This window comes from Pristiophorus japonicus, chromosome 6, assembly GCF_044704955.1.
Source record: "Pristiophorus japonicus isolate sPriJap1 chromosome 6, sPriJap1.hap1, whole genome shotgun sequence".
NCBI classification, from domain to species: Eukaryota; Metazoa; Chordata; class Chondrichthyes; family Pristiophoridae; genus Pristiophorus; species Pristiophorus japonicus.
Window position 1 is genome coordinate 189,278,828 of NC_091982.1, and position 26,112 is coordinate 189,304,939.

General features: G+C 42.3%; 1 protein-coding gene across 4 annotated transcripts in view; it reads right to left on the reverse strand.

Annotated features, from left to right (window-relative positions):
* Positions 1-26,112, reverse strand: part of LOC139265910 (ephrin type-B receptor 3-like) — a 105,572-nt gene that overhangs the window by 2,973 nt on the left and 76,487 nt on the right. For 2 of the 4 annotated variants that reach the window (XM_070883492.1, XM_070883489.1), the window contains exons 5-14: positions 24,244-24,579; positions 19,746-19,870; positions 19,127-19,289; positions 18,594-18,702; positions 18,408-18,472; positions 17,569-17,691; positions 17,215-17,462; positions 16,464-16,679; positions 15,526-15,675; positions 5,261-5,454 (exon numbers count right to left, since the gene is read on the reverse strand). In XM_070883492.1, the coding sequence (XP_070739593.1) occupies positions 5,261-5,454; positions 15,526-15,675; positions 16,464-16,679; positions 17,215-17,462; positions 17,569-17,691; positions 18,408-18,472; positions 18,594-18,702; positions 19,127-19,289; positions 19,746-19,870; positions 24,244-24,579 (1,729 nt within the window). Of the gene's footprint in view, positions 1-5,260; positions 5,455-15,525; positions 15,676-16,463; positions 16,680-17,214; positions 17,463-17,556; positions 17,692-18,407; positions 18,473-18,593; positions 18,703-19,126; positions 19,290-19,745; positions 19,871-24,243; positions 24,580-26,112 lie in introns of all 4 variants that reach the window. The other 2 variants (XM_070883490.1, XM_070883488.1) reach the window with 1 other exon arrangement.

Genomic DNA, 26,112 nt, shown 5'->3' on the forward strand with positions numbered 1-26,112 from the left:
AGATGCGCTGTTTACACTACTTCTTGTAGCAGTTCAGTTCTGACCATTGATAACTGACTGAGCATGCCTGTACTGCTTTAAGATGTAATGTGACAAAAGGGTCAACTGCTACTGTTGTTTCCTGTTTACCATCTGCATTGCTATGTAACCATAAAGCAAATGTGCCAATGTTACTTCAAGCTTTTGTTTGCGGGGTCCTCATTCTGAAGCAGTGCTCAAAATACATTTACAAGTTACTTGCCCCTTGACTAAAAAGGCCTGTTTATATATGTTGCTTGTTCACCATGAACTGTGCATTGAACCTTAACTGGACAAAATTAATAATAAAAGGGATCAAAATAATTCTTCACATCAATGACGAGTGAGATGCCACAGTGAAAAACTGAAACAGACCTCAAAGAATTGAAAATGATGAAGTAAAGACAGAAGCAATGGAGGGAGAAAAAGAGTATGTTACTTTATTTGTCCAAGGCTGAAAATACCAGTTGGCAAGTGGAATTTTCCAGCATCATATTTATGTTATAACCTACACCTGGGGCTGGATTTTCTATGTTGGCTGACCGTGTGTGTACTCTGGCATGGCTTATTCTGGAGCTAAGTCTATGCTACAATAACAATGTTATGCAATACAAAAAATATTGGTTGCTGCTATCTAGAAGTCCTTTGCAATGACTTCACTGTCAAAGGTCTGAAATGTGCAGTTTTGCCTCAAGAGAATTTAGTTTTATTCTTTACTATGTGTCTGATTCTCTACATAAGGAACCAAAATCATTGTTTTGGGTTGACAAAACAATAAAACACTTGGTTTATTTGCATTAGAAGTATTAAAATGTAGAAATTCAGCATAATAAATAAAATATATTAAAAATGCAGCTGTAGTATTTATGCCCACAGGCACATGGTTAAGCAAGACTATACTGCTGAAGGGATATATATATGACAAGTATTAAAAACTGCAGAAGATAAAAGAATTACAGTTAAATATAGTGAGAACAACGAGCAATGAGGACATCAGGAAAGAATTTGAGGCACAGTTTAGTTGAATACTATACAAAGGTTAGTTTGCTTTGGATGTATAAAGTGTTTTATGAGTGACAATTGCCAAAAAGTTCCTACCAAGGCATCCACGGAAAAGATTCAAAGATAATATAAAACAGACCGCACAGGAAAAGCATGAAGGTTTTTGAGGAAACAGATCAAGCAGACATGATTAGGCAGCTCTGGTTAATGACCCATCCTGTCACATGGGCCAATATTGGAATTAGTCTGTTAACTGATGATGACATTGACGATGCATATGTGATAAAAAGCACAAGACGTATGAGCCCCTTTGGGTATTTGGGACTATAGACCATATCATTACCAGCTGAGCATTTAGAGCCAGAATGGAGGAATGGAATGAGTCAAGGTTGTAGCAGATATACTGTTACTTAAAGAAAACCATTTGAGAATCTGTTTTTCTGTAGGGGCAAATCGTATTTTCCATTGGGCAAGGTCTCTTTTGCCCTTAGTTAACGGAATAAAGAGAAAGATTTCAGTCCTTTTCAGAGCACCAATCCTCCTAAGTTTCCTTTTCAATTTTTCCCCCTTAAACTTTTAAAATGAGAGCAATAATGCCTGACAGACACTCTACATATCATTCCTCACATATGCTAAAGCTGAAATGGCATGTTTCATTTATTTCCACCTCCAGCAGTGTATAGACTGTAATTAGGATCATATGAATCTAATTTGGTACATCTTTTCTACTTATACACAAAGAGGGTGGAGGGAAAAGAACAGATGTATTCAATCTTTCTTTTTTCGAATGAGCAAACAAGTACTAAACAGGATATAAGAATCATCTTTTCCATCCCATCTGCCAGTCTTGCCCGCTTTCCTAACAATGTTGATTATAGTTCCATGGACACTCACAAGCCCCCATCGTACATCGTGGTGGTGGCTATTCTTCCAAGTATGAACTTAGACAGTGAATTCCAGGAGACAATTCAATGATGAGGACATCACAGCCAAATCCTCACCCAACATCTGCACACAGAAGCGCATAAACTTTTCAGTAAGCATAACGATCAGTGTTATGAACACTAGCTGCTACTCGTCCCTCCGCACTCCGAATTCAACCTACTCAGCATAGACTATTGATTGAACGTGAGGACCTAGAAATTGAGCTGCACCCAGTTTTGGATGTGCAGTGGACATAATTCATGCCACAGCCTGAATGATGAGGCCCGAGGCAAATATTGGACCTCCGACCTCATTTCAATGTTCCCGGCGAAGTATGAAGAACCTGCCAGTCAGGAAAACTCCCAAGTTTGGGCCACTATTAATGCTCCAGCAGCCCTCAGGCAAGTGTTGTCGGGGATTGGAGCGTGAGTTGGGGATTAGGAGGGGTGCCTTAACCAGGAATCGAGGCCGGAGTCGGGATCGAGGCCAGTGTCGGGTTGAGACTGGGATCGAGGTTTCGGATCAGGAGGGTGGCCTGGGTCGGGGATCGCGGGGGTCACTGTCGAAAGCAGAGGGGTGATTGTGACTGGCGATGTGGTGGTCGGGGCCGGGCGCAGTGGCAATGGGGAGGAAGCAGTGGTGATGGGATCTGGAGTAGCGATCTGGTCATTTAATGTGGAGCCGAGATGAGCACTCTTGCTTCTCGTGGCTCTGCGTTCAGGTAAGTTACTTACCTTTTTTGTTGCAGGTGACTCCTAGAACCAGTTTCCCTGAATGCAACCCGCAATGGCGCAGGCTGCCTCAGGGCAAATCAATCTTGGAGAGATGACCTCCAATAGGTGTTAGGACCCTTATTTGCATATGCAAACTAATACTTTAAGTAAACAGCCAGGTAAATGATTTAAAACATATAAGCAGATAAAAACCAGGGACAAATAACCGGTGAGAATTAGCAGACGATGAAATCAGAAATTTGCCAAGCTCATGCCCTTCCTCCCAAACTAAAGAGAGCATGGAAATACACAGTGTGGGTAAAGGGCGCATGTTGTTTGTCTTTATCCAATATGGTGAACACTACATTTCTGGTTGGAAATCTGCCCGTCATATTGGGACTTTAGTAGCACCCGAAAAACAGATGCTGCATGGCCTACTTTCTAGGCAAGATCTTTTTTTTCTCCATGACTCAGTATTACTTTGCATGCTTCATTTATCTACTGTGTCATCTAGTGAGCTCCAACGTCACTTTGTTAATATTTAACTAAAATGACTTCTGCATGAACTGTATTAATATATTGGCTTTAAAATATTGTAATATTAATGAATAAATGAAAGAATACAACCAAAGATGTATTAGTTACATGAGTGGGCAGATTAAATTTAACGCTGAGAATTGTGATTCATTTTGGTAGGAGAGGCAATATAAATTAAACTGCACAATTTTAAAGGGGATGCAGGAAAAGAGAGACCTGAGAATGTCACACACAAATCTTTGAAGTGGCAGGACAAATTGAGAAGGCTGCTGAAAAGGCATATGGGATCCTTGGCTTTATCAATTGAGGCATAGAGCACAAAAGCAAAAAAGTTATACTAAACCTTTATAAAACACTGGTTAGGCCCCAGCTGGAGTATTGTGGCTAATCTGGGCACCTTTAGGAAGGATGTCAAGGCCTTGGAGAGGGTGCCGAGGGGATTTACTAGGGATGGTACTTCAGTTATATGGAGAGACTGGGGCTGGGGTTGTTCTCCTTACAGCAGAGAAGGTCAAGAGATTTGATAGCAATGTTCAAAATCATGAATAATTTGATAGAGTAAATAAGGAGAAACAATTTACAGTGGCAAAAGGGTCAGTAACCAGAGGACACAGATTTAAGTTAATTGGCAAAAGTACAAAAGGCGACATGAGGGAAAAAATTGTTTATGCAGCGAGTTGATATGATCTGGAAAGCACTGCCTAAAAAGGTGGTGGAAGGAGATTCAATTGCAACTTTCAAAAGGGAATTGGATAAATACTTGGAGGGGAAAAATTTGCAGGGTGATGGGAAACAGCAGGGGACTGGATCTACTTGGATAGCTCTTTCAAAGAGCCGGCACAGGGTCGATGGCCCGAATGGCCTCCTTCTGTGCTGTATCATTCTATGATTAAAGAAATTGATGATCATGGCTACATGGTAGCAAAAAAACATTTTTTAGTTGCAGGCTGCAAGCACTGAAACAAATGAATCACATGTCACTTGTCTGTTTGATCACATTTTATGGCAGTAAAGTGTCAGCCAGCCTTGCTTCTTGTATCAAATCTGCGGGAGTCAGTGCTGAAGCCTGGCTCATTAATTTTATCTGTAGGCCTGATGTCAATCCTGTCATCATTGTTACTCTTATATCTTTCAAGACCCTCCTCATTCACTCTAATATATGCACAGTGAAGAGATTTTTTTTTAAAACCTCAGTGCTTCCACACTAGTGAAATTAATTATCCCATAATCTTCAGGACTCCTTAATCATTCTACCATGAAAGTTTAATTTAAGTTTTGACAAGTGATTCAGGTAGAATTGGAATTTTTTTTTAGTTGAAGGCTTCATCTCTGTTAATAGTACCTGAAACAGGCTTCATCTAATAATCCCCTTAGAATTATATACATTTTTTTATTAACTTGTCGAATGCTACCTAAAACTTTCCAGGGGCTCATTGTTTATTCCCATCGTGCTGATAAGCATTTTTTAATTTTGTGCACCCACTCATGTAACTAATACACCTTTGTTTGTATTCTTCTTTCATTCTTTGGCGAGGTTTCTTATCTATCTTATCAATTAAGGGTCACCTGACCTTGTGACCTTTAGTTCAAAACAAAAAGGTCACTTCATTATTGTTTCCTGTCTATCACTCATCACTAAGGATCTCGATGCACAGACAGAAAGAATAGCTCCAAACCATCTTGAAATAACCTCAGTGTCTCTCCATTTGCTGAAGAGTCCATATTGTTTTTTGTGGTCCCACAGGTCACCTTACATGACAGGCATTTATAGCAAAGACCATTAGATAACCAGGGTCATGACCTGCACAGACTCCATGCTTGAGCAGCAGGCGCCACGATCAAGATATTAAAGTTGATCACTTAAAATGTCAGTATTTTTGTTTGTGAAATAAATGCTCTTTGATCAAATGATGATCCTTTCTGTGGCACCCTTATAATATGAATAAACAAAGGTTACATTATCTTGTATATTATAACTGATTAAAAGGTAAGAAATTAGTCAAAATCCAAAGCTATATTTCTATGTGGACTTTAAAACAAAATTTCCACCTCATGATGCGACATACCCTGGATTTGCAATGGAGACGATCTTCAGGCTAGCTGCATTCCTAATGAGTTTATCCAGTGTGTTTACAATCTGGGCAAATTTGGGTCTGTTGTTACGCTCTTTCACCCAGCAGTCCAACATCAACTGATGTAGAGCAGTTGGACAGTCCATTGGAGGGGGCAAACGGTAGTCTTGTTCCACAGCATTGATAACCTGCAAGGGAATCCAAAGCATTATGAGAGACTGCAAATATACTGAAGTCATTTCCATAGCTCTCCAGATTCTGGAATTGTGCCTTTGGAATGAAAATTTGCAAATATCACTCCATTATGTAAGAAAGGAGAAAGGGTGAAACCAGGGATCTACAAGCCTGTCAGTTTAGCAACAAGTGTATGAAAGTTACTGGAATATATCATCACAGAGTGACTGGGCAGTTGGACAAGTATGAACTGATAAGCATGGATTTGTGATGGGTGCATAAGAACATAAGAATTAAAAACGGGAGTAGGCCATCTAGCCTGCTCCGCCATTCAACAAGATCATGGCTGATCTGGCCATGGACTCAGCTCCACTTACCCGCCCGCTCCCCGTAACCCTTAATTCCCTTATTGGTTAAAAATCTATCTATCTGTGATTTGAATACATTCAATGAGCTAGCCTCAACTGCTTCCTTGGGCAGAGAATTCCACAGATTCACAACCCTCTGGGAGAAGAAATTCCTTCTCAACTCGGTTTTAAATTGGCTCCCCCGTATTTTGAGGCTGTGCCCCCTAGTTCTAGTCTCCCCGACCAGTGGAAACAACCTCTCTGCCTCTATCTTGTCTATCCCTTTCATTATTTTAAATGTTTCTATAAGATCACCCCTCATCCTTCTGAACTCCGAGTAAAGACCCAGTCTACTCAATCTATCATCATAAGGTAACCCTCTCATCTCCGGAATCAACCGAGTGAATCGTCTCTGTACCCCCTCCAAAGCTAGTATATCCTTCCTTAAGTAAGGTGACCAAAACTGCACGCAGTACTCCAGGTGCGGCCTCACCAATTCCCTATACAGTTGCAGCAGGACCTCCCTGCTTTTGTACTCCATCGCACTCGCAGTGAAGGCCAACATTCCATTCGCCTTCCTGATTACCTGCTGCACCTGCAAACTAACTTTTTGGGATTCATGCACAAGGATCCCCAGGTCCCTCTGCACCGCAGCATGTTGTAATTTCTCCCCATTCAAATAATATTCCCTTTTACTGTTTTTTTTTCCAAGGTGGATGACCTCACATTTTCCGACATTGTATTCCATCTGCCAAACCTTAGCCCATTCGCTTAACCTATCTAAATCTCTTTGCAGCCTCTCTGTGTCCTCTACACAACCCGCTTTCCCACTAATCTTTGTGTCATCTGCAAATTTTGTTACACTACACTCTGTCCCCTCTTCCAGGTCATCTATGTATATTGTAAACAGTTGTGGTCCCAGCACCGATCCCTGTGGCACACCACTAACCACCGATTTCCAACCCGAAAAGGACCCATTTATCCCGACTCTCTGCTTTCTGTTAGCCAGCCAATTCTCGATCCATGCTAATACATTTCCTCTGACTCCGCGTACCTTTATCTTCTGCAGTAACCTTTTGTGTGGTACCTTATCGAATGCCTTTTGGAAATCTAAATACACCACATCCATCGGTACACCTCTATCCACCATGCTCGTTGTACCCTTAAAGAATTCCAGTAAATTAGTTAAACATGATTTCCCCTTCATTAATCCATGTTGCGTCTGCTTGATTGCACTATTCCTATCTAGATGTCCCGCTATTTCTTCCTTAATGATAGCTTCAAGCATTTTCCCCACTACAGATATTAAACTAACCGGCCGATAATTACCTGCCTTTTGTCTGCCCCCTTTTTTAAACAGAGGCATTACATTAGCTGCTTTCCAATCCGCTGGTACCTCCCCAGAGTCCAGAGAATTTTGGTAGATTATAACGAATGCATCTGCTATAACTTCCGCCATCTCTTTTAATACCCTGGGATGCATTTCATCCGGACCAGGGGACTTGTCTACCTTGAGTCCCATTAGCCTGTCCAGCACTACCCCTCTAGTGATAGTGATTATCTCAAGGTCCTCCTTTCCCACATTCCCGTGACCAGCAATTTTTGGCATTGTTTTTGTGTCTTCCACTGTGAAGACCGAAGCAAAATAATTGTTTAAGGTCTCTGCCATTTCCACATTTCCCATTATTAAATCCCCCTTCTCATCTTCTAATGGACCAACATTTACTTTAGTCACTCTTTTCCATTTTATATATCGGTAAAAGCTTTTACTATCTGTTTTTATGTTTTGCGCAAGTTTACTTTCGTAATCTATCTTTCCTCTCTTTATTGCTTTTTTAGTCATTCTTTGCTGTCGTTTAAAATTTTCCCAATCTTCTAGTTTCCACTAACCTTGGCCACCTTATACGCATTGGTTTTTAATTTGATACTCTCTCGTTTATTTCCTTGGTTATCCACGGCTGGTTATCCCTTCTCTTACTGCCCTTCTTTTTCACTGGAATATAATTTTGTTGAGCACTATGAAAAAGCTCCTTAAAAGTCCTCCACTGTTCCTCAATTGTGCCACAGTTTAGTCTGTGTTTCCAGTCTACTTTAGCCAACTCTGCCCTAATCCCACTGTAGTCCCCTTTGTTTAAGCATAGTTTGAGACACTACTTCCTCACCCTCAATCTGTATTACAAATTCAACCATACTGTGATCACTCATTCCGAGAGGATCTTTTACGAGGAGATCGTTTATTTTTCCTGTCTCATTACACAGGACCAGATCTAAGATAGCTTGCTCCCTTGTAGGTTCTGTAACATACTGTTCTAAGAAACAATCCCGTAAGCATTCTATGAATTCCTCCTCAAGGCTACCCCGTGCGATTTGATTTGACCAATCGATATGTAGGTTAAAATCCCCCATAATTACTACCATTCCTTTTTCACATACCTCCATTATTCCCTTGATTATTGCCCGCCCCACCGTGAAGTTATTATTTGGGGGCCTATAAACTACGCCCACCAGTGACTTTTTCCCCTTACTATCTCTAATCTCCACCCAGAATGATTCAACATTTTGTTCATTAGAGCCAATATCGTCTCTCAAAACTGCCCTGATATCATCCTTTATTAACAGAGCTACCCCACCTCCTTTCCCTTCTTGTCTATCTTTCCGAATTGTCAGATACCCCTGTATGTTTAATTCCCAGTCTTGGCCCCCCTGCAACCACATTTCTGTAATGGCCAACAAATCATACCCATTTGTAATGATTTGTGCCGTCAACTCATTTAATTTATTTTGAATGCTGCGTGCGTTTAGGTAGAGTGTTTTAATACTAGTTTTTAAACCATGATTTTTAGTTTTGACACCCCTGCAGCCCCTTTATATTCATACATATTGTCCCTTCCTATCACCTTGTGGTTTACACTAATCCCAGTGCTACTCTGCTCTGTTGCCTCCTGCCTTTTGCATTCTTTCTTGGGAGCCTGTTCATCTGAGCTCTCACCCACTCTAACTAGCTCAGAGCCCTCTCCTGGGTTCCGAATACTCCTTGCATTGAGGCACCAAGCTTTCATGCTTGCCTTTTTATTACACTTTGACCCTTTAGAATTTTGCTGTACAGTGGCCCTTTTTGTTTTTTGCCTTGGGTTTCTCTGCCCACCACTTTTACTCATCTCCTTTCTGTCTTTTGCTTTTGTCTCCATTTTGTTTCCCTCTGTCTCCCTGCATTGGTTCCCATCCCCCTGCCATATTAGTTTAACTCCTCCCCAACAGCACTAGCAAACACTCCCCCTAGGACATTGGTTCCGGTCCTGCCCAGGTGCAGACCGTTCGGTTTGTACTGGTTCCACCTCCCCCAGAACCGGTTCCAATGCCCCAGGAATTTGAATCCCTCCCTGCTGCACCACTGCTCAAGCCACGTATTCATCTGAGCTATCTTGCGATTCCTACTCTGACTAGCTCGTGGTACTGGTAGCAATCCCGAGATAACTACTTTTGTGGTGCTACGTTTTAATTTAGCTCCTAGCTCCTTAAATTCGTCTCGTAGGACCTCATCCCTTTTTTTACCTATATCATTGGTACCAATGTGCACCATGACAACTGGCTGTTCACTCTCCCTTTTCAGAATGTCCTGCACCCGCTCCGAGACATCCTTGACCCTTGCACCAGGGTAGGTCATATCTGACTAATCTAGTTGGATTTTGCGAGGAGGTCACCAGCATAGTAGATAGGGGAGTGTCTATAGGGCTCAAATTTGGCCAGGAGTTGCTCCGTTTTTTTTGGAGCAACTTGATTTTTCAGGATTATCTTAAAAATCCCCATTTTGCACATTCAATTTGCGCCAGTGTAAGTGAGTTAGTTAGGTTTTTTTAGTTTCATTTTTTTTCTCGAAAGGGAGCGTTACCAACCACCTGCGCTAGTTTTGGCCATTTAGGCCACTTTGGCCAGCTAATAGTTACTCCAAATCTACTTAGGCCAGTGTATGTGGCCACTTCAGAAAACTCTTGCGGAGAGTTAAGAAATTAGCGCAGGTAAGTACATCGGAGGCCAGCAGAACTTAATGACTTGACTAAAGAATATGAATAGAATTAAACAGCTATACAGGACATCATATGACAAACTTCGCAAAGTTAATTTACTATACAACAGAAGCATTCATGGAAGCTTAAACTACAAAAATAAAAGAAGTAAAAGATAGTTGAATTAAATTGCCCTCATCTCACAACTAATTTAAACAACTATTTGTTTGCAATGATTATATTGGGCCAAAATTGAGCCCATATTATTGAAATAAAGTCTACTTTAATAATTAAGATATTCTCTCAGTATTCCTCTGTCACTTATGTTTTTCTTTCACAATAGCACCAGGTGATTAGGCTTGACAAATGGTCACCACTATTCACAAGAGACAAAACATATTTACATAATTTTTTCAAAATATCCCAAAGTCCAGGAAAATGACAAGCCATTAAAAAAGTTCAAAAATAGCTACAGTGCATAAATTTTCAAACCTGAGGTCGATCGCACTGGGAGGCCACTCGGCAAGGGCTAGGGGCAGGCATCAGTCCCACACACACAGCGGCTGCAGCACGCACACAGAGAGGCTGGGGGCGAGGAGCTACTGAGCATGCGCGGACACTCCACTGTGCATGTGCAGGCGTCCCGGCACTGTTTTTAGTGTAGGACGCTGGCTCCGCCCCAACTCGACTGGCCACGCTGCACGACGACCGAGGAGAGGCCGGACAGCGGTCAAAGTGGGGAGCAACTTTTTCGGTGCACTTATTAACGGAGAAAAGCGGCGCATCTCCGGTAAGTGTGCCGAAAAAAGGGATGAGCCAAAATTGAGCCCTATATATGTTGTCTATATGGACTTCCAGAAAGCATTTGATAAGGTTCTGCGCAAGAGATTATTAACAAAAATGAGAGCGCATGGAATTGGAGGTAACCTTGTGACAAAGGTTGGTAATTGGTTGGGAGGTAGGAGACAAAGAGTAGGGATAAAGGATTAGCTCTCTGATTGGCGGGATGTGTGAAGGGGGTTTCCCCAGAAATCTGTACTGGGGCCTCAGCTTTTCACCATAAGTATTAATTTTGGATGCAGGAATAGAGAGTTGTATATTCACGGTTGCAAATGATACTAAGTTAGGAGGCATAGTAGATTAGTGGATAGGAGCAGGAAGTTGCAAAGGAACATAGACAGACTAACTGAGTGGGCAGAACTATGGCAGATGAAGTTCAATGTGGGGAAGTGTGAGGCCATCCACTTTTGATCCGAGACATACAAATTGGAATATTAGCTTAATACTGAAAGACGAGGAGCTGTGGAGGAGTAAAGGGAATCAGGTGGCATGTACATAAATCACTAAAAGCTAGGGTACAGGTACAACATGTAATTAAGAAGCCTAATGGAATGTTGTCTTTTATCTCAAGGGGGTTGAAATACAAAAGTGAGGAAACATTATTTTTATTTTACACAGTCTTGGTTACATCCCATCTGCAGTACTGCGTGCAGTTTTGGGCACTAAACCTCAGGAAAGCTACACTGGCCTCTTCTGAGAGAGACAGACTTGTTGAGTCTCCAAACTAACCATATACAGATTTCTGAGTCAAAATATACAGCTTCGATAAAATCCAAGATTTGGCAATATTCCTCCAGTCCAGCTTCTTCAAGAAGGCCGCATGTGGCACAAGATCAAAAGCCTTGCAAAAGTCGGTGAAAGCAATATAAGTGGATTTACCTCAGCTGCATGATACTGCAATTTTGTGTAAAGCCTTAACTTGCCCCCATCATTCCCCATGACAGCAAATGCAGCCTGTCCCTTTCTGATTATTCTGAAGTATCCAATGTATATGCCATGATTTCAAATCAAGGAATCATCTTAAGAACTATTTGGCCAAATTTGGTCGCCGCCCATTTCTCGGCAGTCCCCGGGCGAGAGCTACGTTTTTGCTGCCCACTGCTGCTGGGTCCCGTAGGGAGCCACTTCGGGTCCGTTGTGTGGGCGGCAGCAGGCACGGCAGTCGGCAGATGGGAGCGGGAGTGTCTGGCCTGCGTCACTATTGTGCATCAGTTGGAGGCCTTGCCACTTGGGGATCTTCGGAGGGCCTCCACTGCGCACGTGTGAGAATTCGCGTATTTTTTTTATTGTAGTTTTCTTCTGCCGACGTGACGTCAATTCATGGCCGTTGGAGGCTGATTGGTGAACTGCATAAAAGACCAGTTTATTCCACCCATGAGTACGAGAGGGGAGGGGAGAGTAGAGAGTTGGAGCCTGGAGAACAGAATGGTGGCATCGCAGAGGAGAGAGTTGCATGTTGGAGAGCAGAGTGGTGGTATTGGAGAGGGGATAGTGTGAGAAATTCAACCCACAAACTCTTCAGCAGCCATTCTTCTCATCATTGATGATGAGTGGCCAGAAATCTTCTCTGAAGACTGGCAAAACCAGGCCCAGAGCTCTGTGGTTCAATGAACAGGAATTGGAGGAGCTAGTGATGGAGGTGGAGTGCAGGTACAATGAGGATAAAACCGGGATGTTCATGGCAAGCCTCCACCAGCCCAAGACCGATGAATGTGGATGGAGATCGGTGAGATGATGACTGCAATGGGCAACATTGAGCGGGATGGGGACCAATGCCGTGAGCGTTGAAACGATTTGCTGGCGACAGCTAGAGTGAGTACAAATTTATTCGCCCCCTGTTGTCCAAGGCCAAAACGGTTGTGCGCCAGATGTGCGTGTGCATGTGGGAGTGTGTGTGGGGGGCATCAGCAAAGGGGCTAAAGCCCGTAATGTTTCTTTGTACAGAAAAAAAAGGCAACCAACGAGGCAAGCCTGCATGTGACCAGAGGGGGCCCAGAAGAGGTGGTCAAATTGACCAGGCTGGAGGAGCGTGCATTGGCATTGGTTGGTAACCGCCGCCGTGCAACCACACACACTGATGCAGATCCGGTGCTACCGTGTGGTAAGGTTATACTAATCTCTGGTGTTAGCGACACTCATGGCATGAAAGTACATGCAATGTTAAGGCACTCACGGTTGAACGCACACTTTGTCGCCCATTATTGGTGAAGACATGGAGAAATGGAACTCGTTGCTGGCATAATGTGAGATGGAACGGCTCACATCTCAGCTTGACCAACACCACCGCCCCCTACAGACCAAAATATTGTCCTCTACTTGTAGATAATGACTCAGAAAGGACAGATATAAGGAGACCATCGACCTCTGGCCTTCAGAGAAGCGCCAGATCCCAGCGTCTCCCACCCCGACGTTCTCCACACTCGAAGATAGCGGATCCTTCCTCCACCCCCCACATTACCTAATTCCACTGCTCCCACCTCCACCACCCAGGGCCAGGAAGAACAGGAGGGAGAAGGGCCCGTCTTTCTACCCCTTGACCTGGAGGAGCCGGAAGCGGCTGACAGAAACCTCCTGCCATGTCAGCCAAGTGTCCGCAGAACCTCGGTGTCGGATCCGATTTCCTGGGCTTTCCAACGGACTCCACAGACGCAAGCTCTGCCAAGCACAGAGGCCGTGGATCAAAGGCAAGCAAGGCACCAGCACCCACCAGGAGCGGGCAACCACCTACGGATGCAGCAGGCTCTCTGCACTGAACGAGATGGTGCAGCTATCACGCACCAGCGTGGAGATAAGTCGCAATATGCTGCAGACCATGGCTGCGATAGCTGGCAGTATCGCCACATTCACCCAGCAGCACGATGACAGGATGGACCGGCTCATTACAGCGTGGGAGCGCACAATGGAAAGCGTTGAGGCCATGCAGCAAGAGATGGCTTCTGCATGCATAGTACAAGGCCCCGATCCCAATTCCTCAAGGCAGACAGATCCAAAGGAGCAGGAGATCTCGCCGCCTTTGGTCCCGTGCCCTATCTTTTCACCAAGACTCACATGTCTGCAGATATCCCACTGCCGTCCTGCACAACCTTCTTAACCAGAGGTAGTGAGGGGCAGAGGAGCACCACGCCATCGTGTAGGCGGGGGGAGGAAGAGAGGTGGTGGTGCCGGGTAGAGGGGTGGGTGTTGCTCCTGTAAATATTTTCACATTTAATATTCTTATGAAACCTTTGTTATTTTACACTTGTAAATACATTCACATTGCTGACCCTCCCTTGGTGAGTGTGTCATTTTTACGTCATGCATGGTGTGTTGTGAGAAACACACATCTGTCCCTCAGGTCATCGGCTTTATCAGGAACATCTTCCCATCCACATCTGACTGCACTGTATAATGGGTCCTGTCATCAGGCCATCGCAAGACGACAAGGAAGGGTCATCAATGCAGGAAGGCTGCCATTCAATTACTCTCACTTTACCTACTTGCAGGGCAGACCTTAAGGCTAGCACTTCAACCCTCTTTTTCCGAGGCCAAACATGGAGGAATGCCATTCCTGAGATGACTTGATCATCAGTTACATTGCAGTACATTGTGTCACACAATTAATGAATCAGCTTAGATGTACAAAATTTGACATGCTGAAGACTTTCACTTATTCATAATAATTTTCCCTTCACGATTGGGCTTCTCAATGAAGGACTTTCAGCGAGGTCCAACAAAAAAGCCTTCATCGGCTTAGACACATTTCACTCATTTTTATGACATCCCAATTAAACATCACCCTCAGCAGTACAGTAATGCAACATACACCTAACTTTTTTCCAGCATTCCCACTCATAATGGTCCAGCATTCGCCCGACTGGCGTGATCTAATGGTCTCCAACACTCCCTCCCACCCATTCTCCCTGCCGCTCGACTGTCGTCCAGGTCGGACCTGCTTTTCCCGAGCGGTCCTTCTGGCAGGTTGACCAAGGCCAGCATAACTGACCAATATGGGCCATTTGGAGCATCCGGCATGGGCGGGCAGCACGACCTCACGTCGGCGGAACCCTTCTCCACCAATCTCCCGCCGGACAGAATGTGGATGGCAGATGGGTGGTTCCGGGGGAATCGGCCAAAAAAACTACATTTCCGGCGGATCCTCGGCGGCTGCGGGCACAACCTCCACCAAGTTCGGCCTCCATGGATATCAGTGAGATATCAGGCAGGTTTCAGGCTCACTGGGTTTCCCCTTAATGTGGGTAGAAACCATAACTGGATTCTGGAGTATAGAAGGTATGTGTGTCTCAGAGTTCTACTTACCTGCCTCAGAAAAAGCAGCTCCAAGGCACTGCATTTACAGGCTACAAATCTCTGGCATTTATTCTATTATAGATAGATCTGTGACCTTTTATATCCAATTATATAAATATGGAGCAAGTACATCCCCATAACAAGTCACCAAACAGGTCCCCCAATTACCCAGAAACACTTTTAGCAAATCCATATGGCACATTGATGCTACACAGATAATCATATGAACTCTGCTAATACAAATAATTGGGACTCATGGCTACAGGGCTGTTTCTGGACCAGTCTGAGAGAGTTACTGTTCATTTCACTCTGAATAATGGCCCTTTTTTTACTTTACTTTGACGTGAACTTGGTATTAAATATTAGGCTTTAGGTATCAAAGTGCATGTTCATGCTAGTGCTGGCCCAAGGAGAAAAAAAACCCTACACCTAATCAGTACTTTTGAGAATTATCCAAATCAGCCAAATTCCCAGTTGCGCAAAGGTACTCCAAATAATCGAATCCTTATTTCGTTAGAAGTGAGTAAAGGTACGCCATTTTATTACTAATACTTCAAATGAATTTGTCATGCAATATGTCTACCTGTTTATCAACTCAAATACTTACATCTTGGTTTGACATGTCCCAGTAGGGTCTCTCCCCATATGACATCACTTCCCACATGACAATTCCATAACTCCACACATCACTGGCTGAGGTGAATTTGCGATAAGCTATTGCTTCAGGAGCTGTCCATCTGATTGGGATTTTTCCACCCTGGTAAAAGGAGAGAGCTCTGTTCAGTCTCCCTTCCTTTTTAACACATTAATATCAAGTTATATGCAACATAAACCAAATGGCATTTTTATTTAGGAGCAAACTATTTTGGCAGAAAGCAATAAATCACTGGCCTCTCTGCCAGTTTATATCTTATTAATCTTATTATCTTATGACATCTTATTATTACATCTTATTTTTGAGGAGAATATTTGTAGGACTAAGAGGAGCAGGAATAATTCTGTGAGCCCTGTAAAGCTACAGTGGCCTGCTGCCACTCCTTCTTGTCTCCCTACCCGATCAGTTCCACCTCCCCAACCAATGGGCCTATTGCATTCAGGATAAACAAGTCTATATGCGGCCGAAACACCGGCCTTGGACCTCTCCCGATCGCCCCTCTGACTTTCGATTGCCCCCTGACTCTCGATCACCCAGCTCTCTTCAGATCACCAAGATTCACCAAAACAATAGGCCATAAAAAAACAGATACGTTCGGGTTCTACAGAAATATAGCACTGAAAAACAATGGCACAGAGCAGCTTTAACAGTAAACTGGAGTACTTGCAAACTGTGTTGGTAATTAGAAACATTATCTTAAAACAGGCCTTGAACTGAAAGTTACAACACATAATGAATAGTTTTATCATTTGTATTTTCAGATGGTTTTTATGATTCATTTGTGACCAGTATAAAATTTACAACATTTTTTAACTTTAACTACCTCATTTTATTGAAACTTCTCAACCTGACAATGAAATATACACAGCATAACTCATTGTTGCCCTCACCAGTGAACTTGTGTAGGTTGGATCAGTTGGATCATCTTCCAGGAACCTCGACAAACCAAAATCAGACACTTTGCACACAAGGTTACTGTTGACCAGAATGTTCCTGGCTGCCAGATCTCTGTGCACATAGTTCATTTCTGACAAATATTTCATCCCAGCTGCAATCCCTCTCAGCATGCCAACCAGCTGGATCACTGTGAACTGTCCATCATTCATCTGCAAAGCAAGCAAAATAACAATCAACAAGGTCAGAAATTCAATGAACAAAATGTATTAGGTTTTCTGTTTCTGTAAAGGCAGCGGAAGAGGAGCTCAGGTTTCTTTGAAATTCCTGAGGCACCCCTGATGAAAAAAATGAAATCCCTTCAATCAGGTGACTATAAAGAACACATCTGCACTATATCACAAAAAAAAATGTGCCAAGTGCGCTTGTATTTATTTACAGGCCATCAGTGACAATATTACCATAGCATTTCACTTCAGCTTAGGAAATCATCAAATCCATTAAAATTCAATATTTCTGTGTCACATTTAATCTAAGTTTAGAGGGAAACCATGGACTGAAAAATGCATCTTAAATAATAATAGGGGTAAAGTTCAACTTTGATGGGGCCACAAAGTTGGTGGTTGTATATTGGCCGCCTGCTACATACACTGCCTGATTCTCCTTTCCATTGACTTCAACTAGTGCAAAGGCACATTTGATGGAAAACACCATTATATATAAGGGATCTTATAATCTTCCACTTACCCTGAGGAAGGAGTCCAAGGCACCGTTCTCCATAAACTCAGTAACAATCATGACAGGACGGCTTTTAGTGACCACTCCCTCCAAGTGGATAATATTTGGATGATCAAATTGTCCCATAATACTGGCTTCACTTAGGAAATCCCTTCGTTGTCTTTCAGTATATCCAGCCTTAAGTGTCTTTATTGCTACGAAGATCTCCCTTCGCCCTGGAAGTTTAAGGCGTCCTCTACATACTTCCCCAAATTCACCTGCACAAAGAAGACCACAAATTAAATTTCAAATTTAGCATTACATAAAACATAATAAATTGAGGTATATTTTAGTATAAGAGATTGTCAATGCCTTTTAGTCTACCTGCTCCAATCACTTCTTCAATTTTTACACAAGATACATCAATTTCCTTGGCAAATTCTCTGACAGCTTCATTTGGATCTTCATAGGTGAAAGGATCAATATACACCTTCATTCCTGGTGTGACTATTAGTGCATAAAAAAATGATAAAGAGCATTAATGGAACAATACGGATTACAGTTTCTGGATCAATGGTTAGCTAAAATATCTCAATGGAATAGAAATTTTGTGGGCATAAATTGGAGCAACAAAAGCCAATTTTGGGGACTGGTTCGCGGAACTTTTCAGGCATCCCTGGCAGCCGACTAAAACAGGCATTAGGACTCTTACATATGCAAATGAGGGTCTTAATGCCTGGTTTTGGCCCCTTGGGAGAAGCTGCTTTGGGATGAGTGGAACAGAAGTTGGGTGGAACAGAAGTTAGGATCCACTGCAGCCTCCAACAAAAGATTAGAAACTTATATAAAATCATTCCTGTGGAGCAGGAATGCTCCCCATGACTCCACAGTATCATGAGTGCCTTACCACCACTGCCACCCCCACGCAAATCTATCCCACCTTGCCTCCAGCACATATCAGCGGTCAGAATTACCATTGAGGCAAGCAGCACGAAATTCAAAATGCTAAATGTGTCAGATGCCTGTGGAAGCATGACAGGTGTTGCAGTTCACCAATACTTATTGATATGAGCCCTGAGGCCCATTTTTGGGCCGGTCTTGGGCCTCCTATTTGGGCCACAAGCTGCCTACGCAGAACCAATTTTGGGCCTGAAAATGGGCTTACCCAGACAAATTCCTATCCCAATGTGTTTCTTATGGAATGGTTTCATGAAAGAACTTACTGTGGCCAGTGCTGTATTGCTGGAGTTTCTCTGTGTATTCTGAGTCTGAGCCACTTCCACGTTTCCTTCATACAAAATAAGAAAAAAATATTATACAAAAACCTTTATTGTGATACAAAAAAGCAGACACACAATGAGGATTTCTACAAAAGGGTTTTTAAAAAATAAATGAAAATATTTAGTTACCTAATGCACACGAAAGCAATCACAAGCACGGCCACAATAAAAACCAAGCCTGCAGTGGCAGAACCTACAATCAGAGGCAGTTGTTCTTGGATGCTTTTCCCACTCTCACCTAATTGGAGAAACATAGATTTTAATTAAGAGCTCAACCAGTATAAAAGGTCATTTTACACAAATAGGAATAAAATCAAAGAAATGCAGGGGCCTTAACAATCTTTGAGTACTTTCATATGTACACTCCACTTCAACAAAGATTTAATCCTGGTCTTAACTAATCATCTCCTTCCCAAGGCTCTACACAGTATCTGACCTCTCAAGGATTTATTTATTGTTTTCGTTAAATCATTTGACAAAAGGTACTATTAGATTATAACAAATGCCTAAAAATTAAAAGAGATTTAGATTACTCATATTTTTGCAGTACTGATAATGCATCTGGCATAACTTTAATAATTTATCAGCAACTAATTTCATTTTATATCTCTAAATACTTTTGTTGAATACTGCCAGCCAAGCTCTAAATAAAATTGACATACTTTCCATCTGTGTCTGGAAATCTACAGATTCACTGTACTTTCCATATCCAGCCACTGTCCTGGCTCGCACCTGAACTCCATAAAAAGCAGTTGCTTTTAACCCATCAATACGAATAGTGTTTTTCTGACTTGTAATGGTTGATGCTGTTGATTCATCTTGGTCCTGGGTTGAAATAAATGTAAATATATTGAGGGAAAGAAATGTCAGCACGGGGTCACTAGTTATTGTCCAGTCCACAGCTCAGCAGCTACATGACTCAGAAAGGTAAGTTTATGAAGACCTTTATTTTTTGAATGTATTTCATGCATTTTGAAAAGATTATGCAAAATGTTTTGAGTATCAACCTACAAGTGACCTTTGAAAAGTTGTTCATATTCTTTGAAACATTATGACAAAATTAGATTTGCTTCTGCATAATTTGAAAGATTCTACAATCTGTTCCCCCCTCCTCCGCCCCCCCCACCCTCCGAATAATCAACTGCACTAGTCACATATTAAAGAAGTGAAAATAATTATTGGCAAGACAATACTTCAGCGGTCTCGGATTAATGTTATCAAAGTACCATCATGCCTGATCGTTTCAGCAAGGCTCTTAAACTACACACAGAATTACTGTACCTTTTCACGGTATTTCAGCTCATAGTCCAGAATTATGCCATTGGGTTTTTCAGGTGCAAGCCACGATAGAGTCATACTATTTGAAGAGGCACTCAGCAAATGCACCATAAGCACGGGAGAAGGAGCTGCAAAGAACACGCAAGCTTTAAACATTGCCAACATTTTTTAAGTTCCCGCCACCAAGCACCACCATAGAAGTTTATAGTACAGAAGGAGGCCTTTTGGCCCATTGTATCCATACCAGCTTTTTACTATGGCAATCCAAAATTACTCCCATTGTCCTGCTGCAAATACGTAGCCAATTTTCCATTATAAAGATGCTATGGTCACTGCCTAAATCACTTTGAATTGGCAAAGCATACACAACTCCAAACAACCCTTTGTGAAAAAAATATCTCGTAAATACTCTCCTCTCTCTCAGTGATAAATTTAAATTGACGACTCTCTGACTCCCCAATCAGAGGAATTAGTCTTTCGTTGAGCACTCTGCGAAAAATCTTTTATAATTTTAAAAACCACTTTTAAATCTCCAAACCTCTACCACCGAGTCAAGGTTGACACCTAAAAGTGCAGACCTGCCCTTAGTTTAAAGCCAGAATTCTACAGTCATGTTTCATTTGATGAATCACAAGAAGAGACACTCATTTAAAAGCATGTCCTAAGCAGCTGCATACTTTCATGGGTGAGTGATGAAAATGATGAAGTCTGCAGTAGGATATTTTCCATCTCGTGAGTGCAGTTATCCATCACATCCCATTGCACTCACGGCATATTCTATTTATAACACCCGTACTTCAGCTACAACTGGAAAAAATAAATTTTTCTTGTTTTATAGCCCACAATATATACAAATGATTATATTAATTATATTCTAAACATGTTGTTAGATTAATAAAGATTAAAAAATTAATTTTTCTTCCATTTGCAATGGATTAATTAGAAAATATATTAAAGCAGTTTAATTACGTTTCATCTAAGACACATACAACAAATGTGTTCACTTGCTTTCTAATTTATTGGTTTTGTATAGCAATATGCTTTAAGAGGGATATCTTTCTCTTTCTATGCAAGGTTTCCAGTGGAATTATGAGTACACAGAGTAAGTTCCATCATTCTGCTACAGTGTTTAAACCCAAACTATTTGAAAAGTTTTACCCACAGAAAGAAAGACTTTAGATTTCCTCCATTTACAGCTCCTGCTGCCCAACTCCTCTAATCCAGTCACACAACAATAGAAGCTAATACCATCCATTAAACACCAATCAATGGACAAATTACATACATACTGCCTGGAGGTAAGATTCCCTTAACAGCCTAACCCAGAACACAGTCGTCTCTCAGGGCCTAATTACAGCTACGCCATCCAGCACCTGGACTGCCAGTGTGAATTCCTGTCTGACAAAGCCTGATGGCATCCCACCAGCTGCTTTAGGCTGTGACTTAGCAGGTCCCCTAACACCGTTTCATTGTGTCAGACTTATAATATAGAAAGTGCCAAATGAATGAATATTCAGGCTGCTAATCACTGGAAGATAAGCTACAGTACAAAAGAGGAGCTTAATGTGAAAGTCAGACAAGTCCTAACCCTAAGGATGGCCACCCTCAAATAAATCCTCCCTTCTCAAGGGTCGAGAGCTTTCAATAATTGGAATCAAGAGTTTAAGGAATCTACAGGATTGTTGCCATTGCAACACATATCCTTTGTGTGGTGACAGACTCAACAAACAGAACATAATCTTTAAACAGATATATATATATATATATATATATAAAATGTGTGTGTGTCTGTAAAACATAAAAATTGACACTATGCAGATATTACAAACTTGTAGCAAATGGAAGAATCTTTTTATTAGTGTGACAATTGTGTGTCAAATCCACATTTTTTTTTGAATTTGCAAGTTTTCTTTGTGACCAGAAGCTGTAATACTTCAGTTACATTTTCTTTTTAAAATAAATATATTTTTTGCTTTTTACTACATGGACAGGACCCATAATAATACTGATGTGGGACTAATTGTCCTGCTCCAACAAATGATTTACATTGGCACAGGCAGAAGTATAGGCCTGGCGTCTGCAAGAAATCCATTTTAATATTCCTTCCTGCACCAGTTTCAGGGAATGCAACAAAAGTGCTTCTGAAGTGGAGTGACAGGCCAAATTGGAGCAGGGTAGAGCTAGGACGGATCCATTCTCAGATATTTGTATGCATGCAGTCTTGATATTAACCAACTGAAGAAGACAAAAAAGTTTTTCGCAGAGGTTGCCAGGAGTTACATCCTGACTTGAGCCATGCTGGTAATCATTAAAATTTTGAAAATTGACTATTATTCTGACATAAAAATCACATCCTTTATTATTTTGTTAACTAAAAAAGACATTTCATAAAAACTTAAACAACTTAATAGCTGCTAAGCATTCAGGCCAGTCTTCCTGGTGCTTTGCCCAAAAGGCTTCCAGATCTGGCTGGGAGTAGCACAAGCTTAGTTTCCAACACATGTAAATACAGTTTTAACTCTAGCTCTGTAGCACATTGTAGTAGGGAACAGTAGCATAGTGGTTATGTTATTAGACTAGTAATCCTGAGGCCTGGACTAATGATGGAACATGGCATGAGTTCAAATCCCACCATGGCAGCATGGGTAATTTAAACTCAGTTACTTAAATAAATCTGGAATAGAAAGCTAGTATCAGTAATGGTGATCATGTAACTACTGAATTGTTGTAAAAACCTAACTGGTTCCTTTAGGGAAAGAAATCTACTGCCCTTACCCTGTCTGGCCTATATATGATTCTAGACCCACCGCAATATGGTTGATTCTTAACTGCCCTCTGAAATAGCCACTCAGTTATACCAAACTGCTACAACACACCACACAGACTACTGAGGTTCAAGAAGGTGGCTCACCACCACCTTCTAAAGGGTAATTAGGTCTGGGCAATAAATTCCAGCCTTGCCAGCAACACCCACATCCCATGAATAAATAAAAATAACATACAAAGATTTTACAGTTTTGACTTTGGCCGAGGACAATTTTGCTTCAAAAACAAGAAAAGCTACCTGAGTAAGTAAAATTCTTATTTTAATTGCAAAAATATGGTTTTGAAGAAAGAGATAGTGCCAATTGTGTTTTCTTTAATTGAGAAAGAAAATATGAGGAGCAATTTTTACCTTCCCCACCTGGATCGGTGAGGTGGTGGAATAGATTGTCCGCCAATTGGAGAACCGCCTGATTTTCATCCCATTATTGGGGTGGGTGTGTATCATTGCATCATGCTTGGGGGAGAATGATTATAGAATTCCGGTGCTACTGCATTTCCACTGGACTAAATTGTTCTTGGCCGAGTTTACTTTGCTAGAGTGGTGCACTACTATCTCTATCAATATAAGCTCTCTTATCTTTTTGTTTCACTATGACAAATATATTAAAACCAAAGTTTATTATGGAAGTTGTTTGGCCCCAACCATTTGTTGACTATGCTTTGAACCTATTCCGTGGGTTTCCTGGAAATAAAATTGGGGTCTACATTTCTGGCACATATAACCTTATTTTACCAGATTGTTTTTCTTTATGTCATCTGCAATGTGTCTCTCTCAGCCCTCACATTTCTCCCTTACTAACATCTTCTGTGGTCACTCCAGTCTATAGGTTTAACTTCCCTCTGTTCTATCACATCCTCAATGGCTACCAATAGTATTCATCACTGTGTCTCCCACAGCAGTAGCCCCAACTGCCTCTTCTCCCTTTCCTAACAATCATCCTGTCCAGCTCATTCACTGGTGGTTAATCTTTCTAGCTTCCTCCTCATCTCTCTATTGTCCCCCACTCAATCCCTCTCGGGCTCTCCAGTGGGTCTCAAAACTCCTTACCAAAGCCATCCCAACTAGATACATGTCCTCCCAAAGTGTAATGATGTTTCTTACGGCCAGAATCCCCTTCCTAAGCTTTAGTTGTTTTCTCTGAATTTTTAGACCCACTGGAGAGCCCGAGAGGGATTGAGTGGGGGACAATAGAGAGATGAGGAGGAGGCTAGAAAGATTAACCACCAGTGAATGAGCTGGACAGGATGATTGTTAGGAAAGGGAGAAGAGGCAGTTGGGGCTACTGCACCAAATAAGGCATCTCCCCACCTTCACTCCCAATCTCTCCCATCACCTCTTCACTCATGCTGAGATGCAGTTCAACCCTGTCCTCTCCCTACCTGTCCTCTCTCCACCTGTCCTCTTTCTACAGCCACACACATGCACTGTCAAACAGCAGTCACTGGATAATGTTCAAGAGTAGGAATCCTGGCTGCTTCTTTTCCCAACTGTAACATCCCTACTGCTGCCTGTCTATGATTAAACCTGGGACCTCGCTCACCTATAGTTCTCCGTACCACACTGGGCAGTGTACAGTGCACTGATCCAGTGACCTATTGGGGAGCTGAAGTATGAGAATGTTTAGATTTTATATGGATATTGCAATCTCAAATGTTAAAACACTGCTCTACTTACCAGCCTGATTTGTAGTAATGTTAACTGCTGTAAACTGGGGAGGGTATGGATTCTTGCTGGAGACGCCATTTACTGCCTGGATTTCGAACGTATATCGGGTGTGAGCCAAAAGATTGCTGATAAACACCTGCCTTTCCGTTAGGCCCAGCTGCCGTGGGACAAACTCGACATTGTCATCACATCTGGAGCAGATTTTGCCTTCTACGCTGCACTTCTTGCAGATGATGTTGTAGAGCAGATCATCACGGCCACCGGTATCCCGTGGCTCACTCCATTCCAAGCTCAGGGAGGTCTCGTTCACATTTGAAATAACATTACGTGCAGCTGAAGGCACATCTTAGAAAAATTGAAATTGAAAATGGAAGTTAGAATGTACATTGAACAACCAATGTATATATTATTGGCTTCCAAAGAAACATAGAAACATAGAAACATAGAAAATAGGTGCAGGAGTAGGCCATTCGGCCCTTCTAGCCTGCACCGCCATTCAATGAGTTCATGGCTGAACATGCAACTTCAGTACCCCATTCCTGCTTTCTCGCCATACCCCTTGATCCCCCTAGCAGTAAGGACCTCATCTAACTCCTTTTTGAATATATTTAGTGAATTGGCCTCAACAACTTTCTGTGGTAGAGAATTCCACAGGTTCACCACTCTCTGGGTGAAGAAGTTCCTCCGCATCTCGGTCCTAAATGGCTTACCCCTTATCCTTAGACTGTGACCCCTGGTTCTGGACTTCCCCAACATTGGGAACATTCTTCCTGCATCTAACCTGTCTAACCCCGTCAGAATTTTATATGTTTCTATGAGGTCCCCTCTCATTCTTCTGAACTCCAGTGAATACAAGCCCAGTTGATCCAGTCTTTCTTGATAGGTCAGTCCCGCCATCCCGGGAATCAGTCTGGTGAACCTTCGCTGCACTCCCTCAATAGCAAGAATGTCCTTCCTCAGGTTAGGAGACCAAAACTGTACACAATACTCCAGGTGTGGCCTCACCAATGCCCTGTACAACTGTAGCAACACCTCCCTGCCCCTGTACTCAAATCCCCTTGCTATGAAGGCCAACATGCCATTTGCTTTCTTAACCGCCTGCTGCACCTGCATGCCAACCTTCAATGACTGATGTACCATGACACCCAGGTCTCTTTGCACCTCCCCTTTTCCTAATCTGTCACCATTCAGATAATAGTCTGTCTCTCTGTTTTTACCACCAAAGTGGATAACCTCACATTTATCCACATTATACTTCATCTGCCATGCATTTGCCCACTCACCTAACCTATCCAAGTCGCTCTGCAGCCTCACAGCATCCTCCTCGCAGCTCACACTGCCACCCAACTTAGTGTCATCCGCAAATTTGGAGATACTACATTTAATCCCCTCATCTAAATCATTAATGTACAGTGTAAACAGCTGGGGCCCCAGCACAGAACCTTGCGGTACCCCACTAGTCACTGCCTGCCATTCTGAAAAGTACCCATTTACTCCTACTCTTTGCTTCCTGTCTGACAACCAGTTCTCAATCCATGTCAGTACACTACCCCCAATCCCATGTGCTCTAACTTTGCACATCAATCTCTTGTGTGGGAACTTGTCGAACGCCTTCTGAAAGTCCAAATATACCACATCAACTGGTTCTCCCTTATCCACTCTACTGGAAACATCCTCAAAAAATTCCAGAAGATTTGTCAAGCATGATTTCCCTTTCACAAATCCATGCTGACTTGGACCTATCAAGTCACCTCTTTCCAAATGCACTGCTATGACATCCTTAATAATTGATTCCATCATTTTACCCACTACCGATGTCAGGCTGACCGGTCTATAATTCCCTGTTTTCTCTCTCCCTCCTTTTTTAAAAAGTGGGGT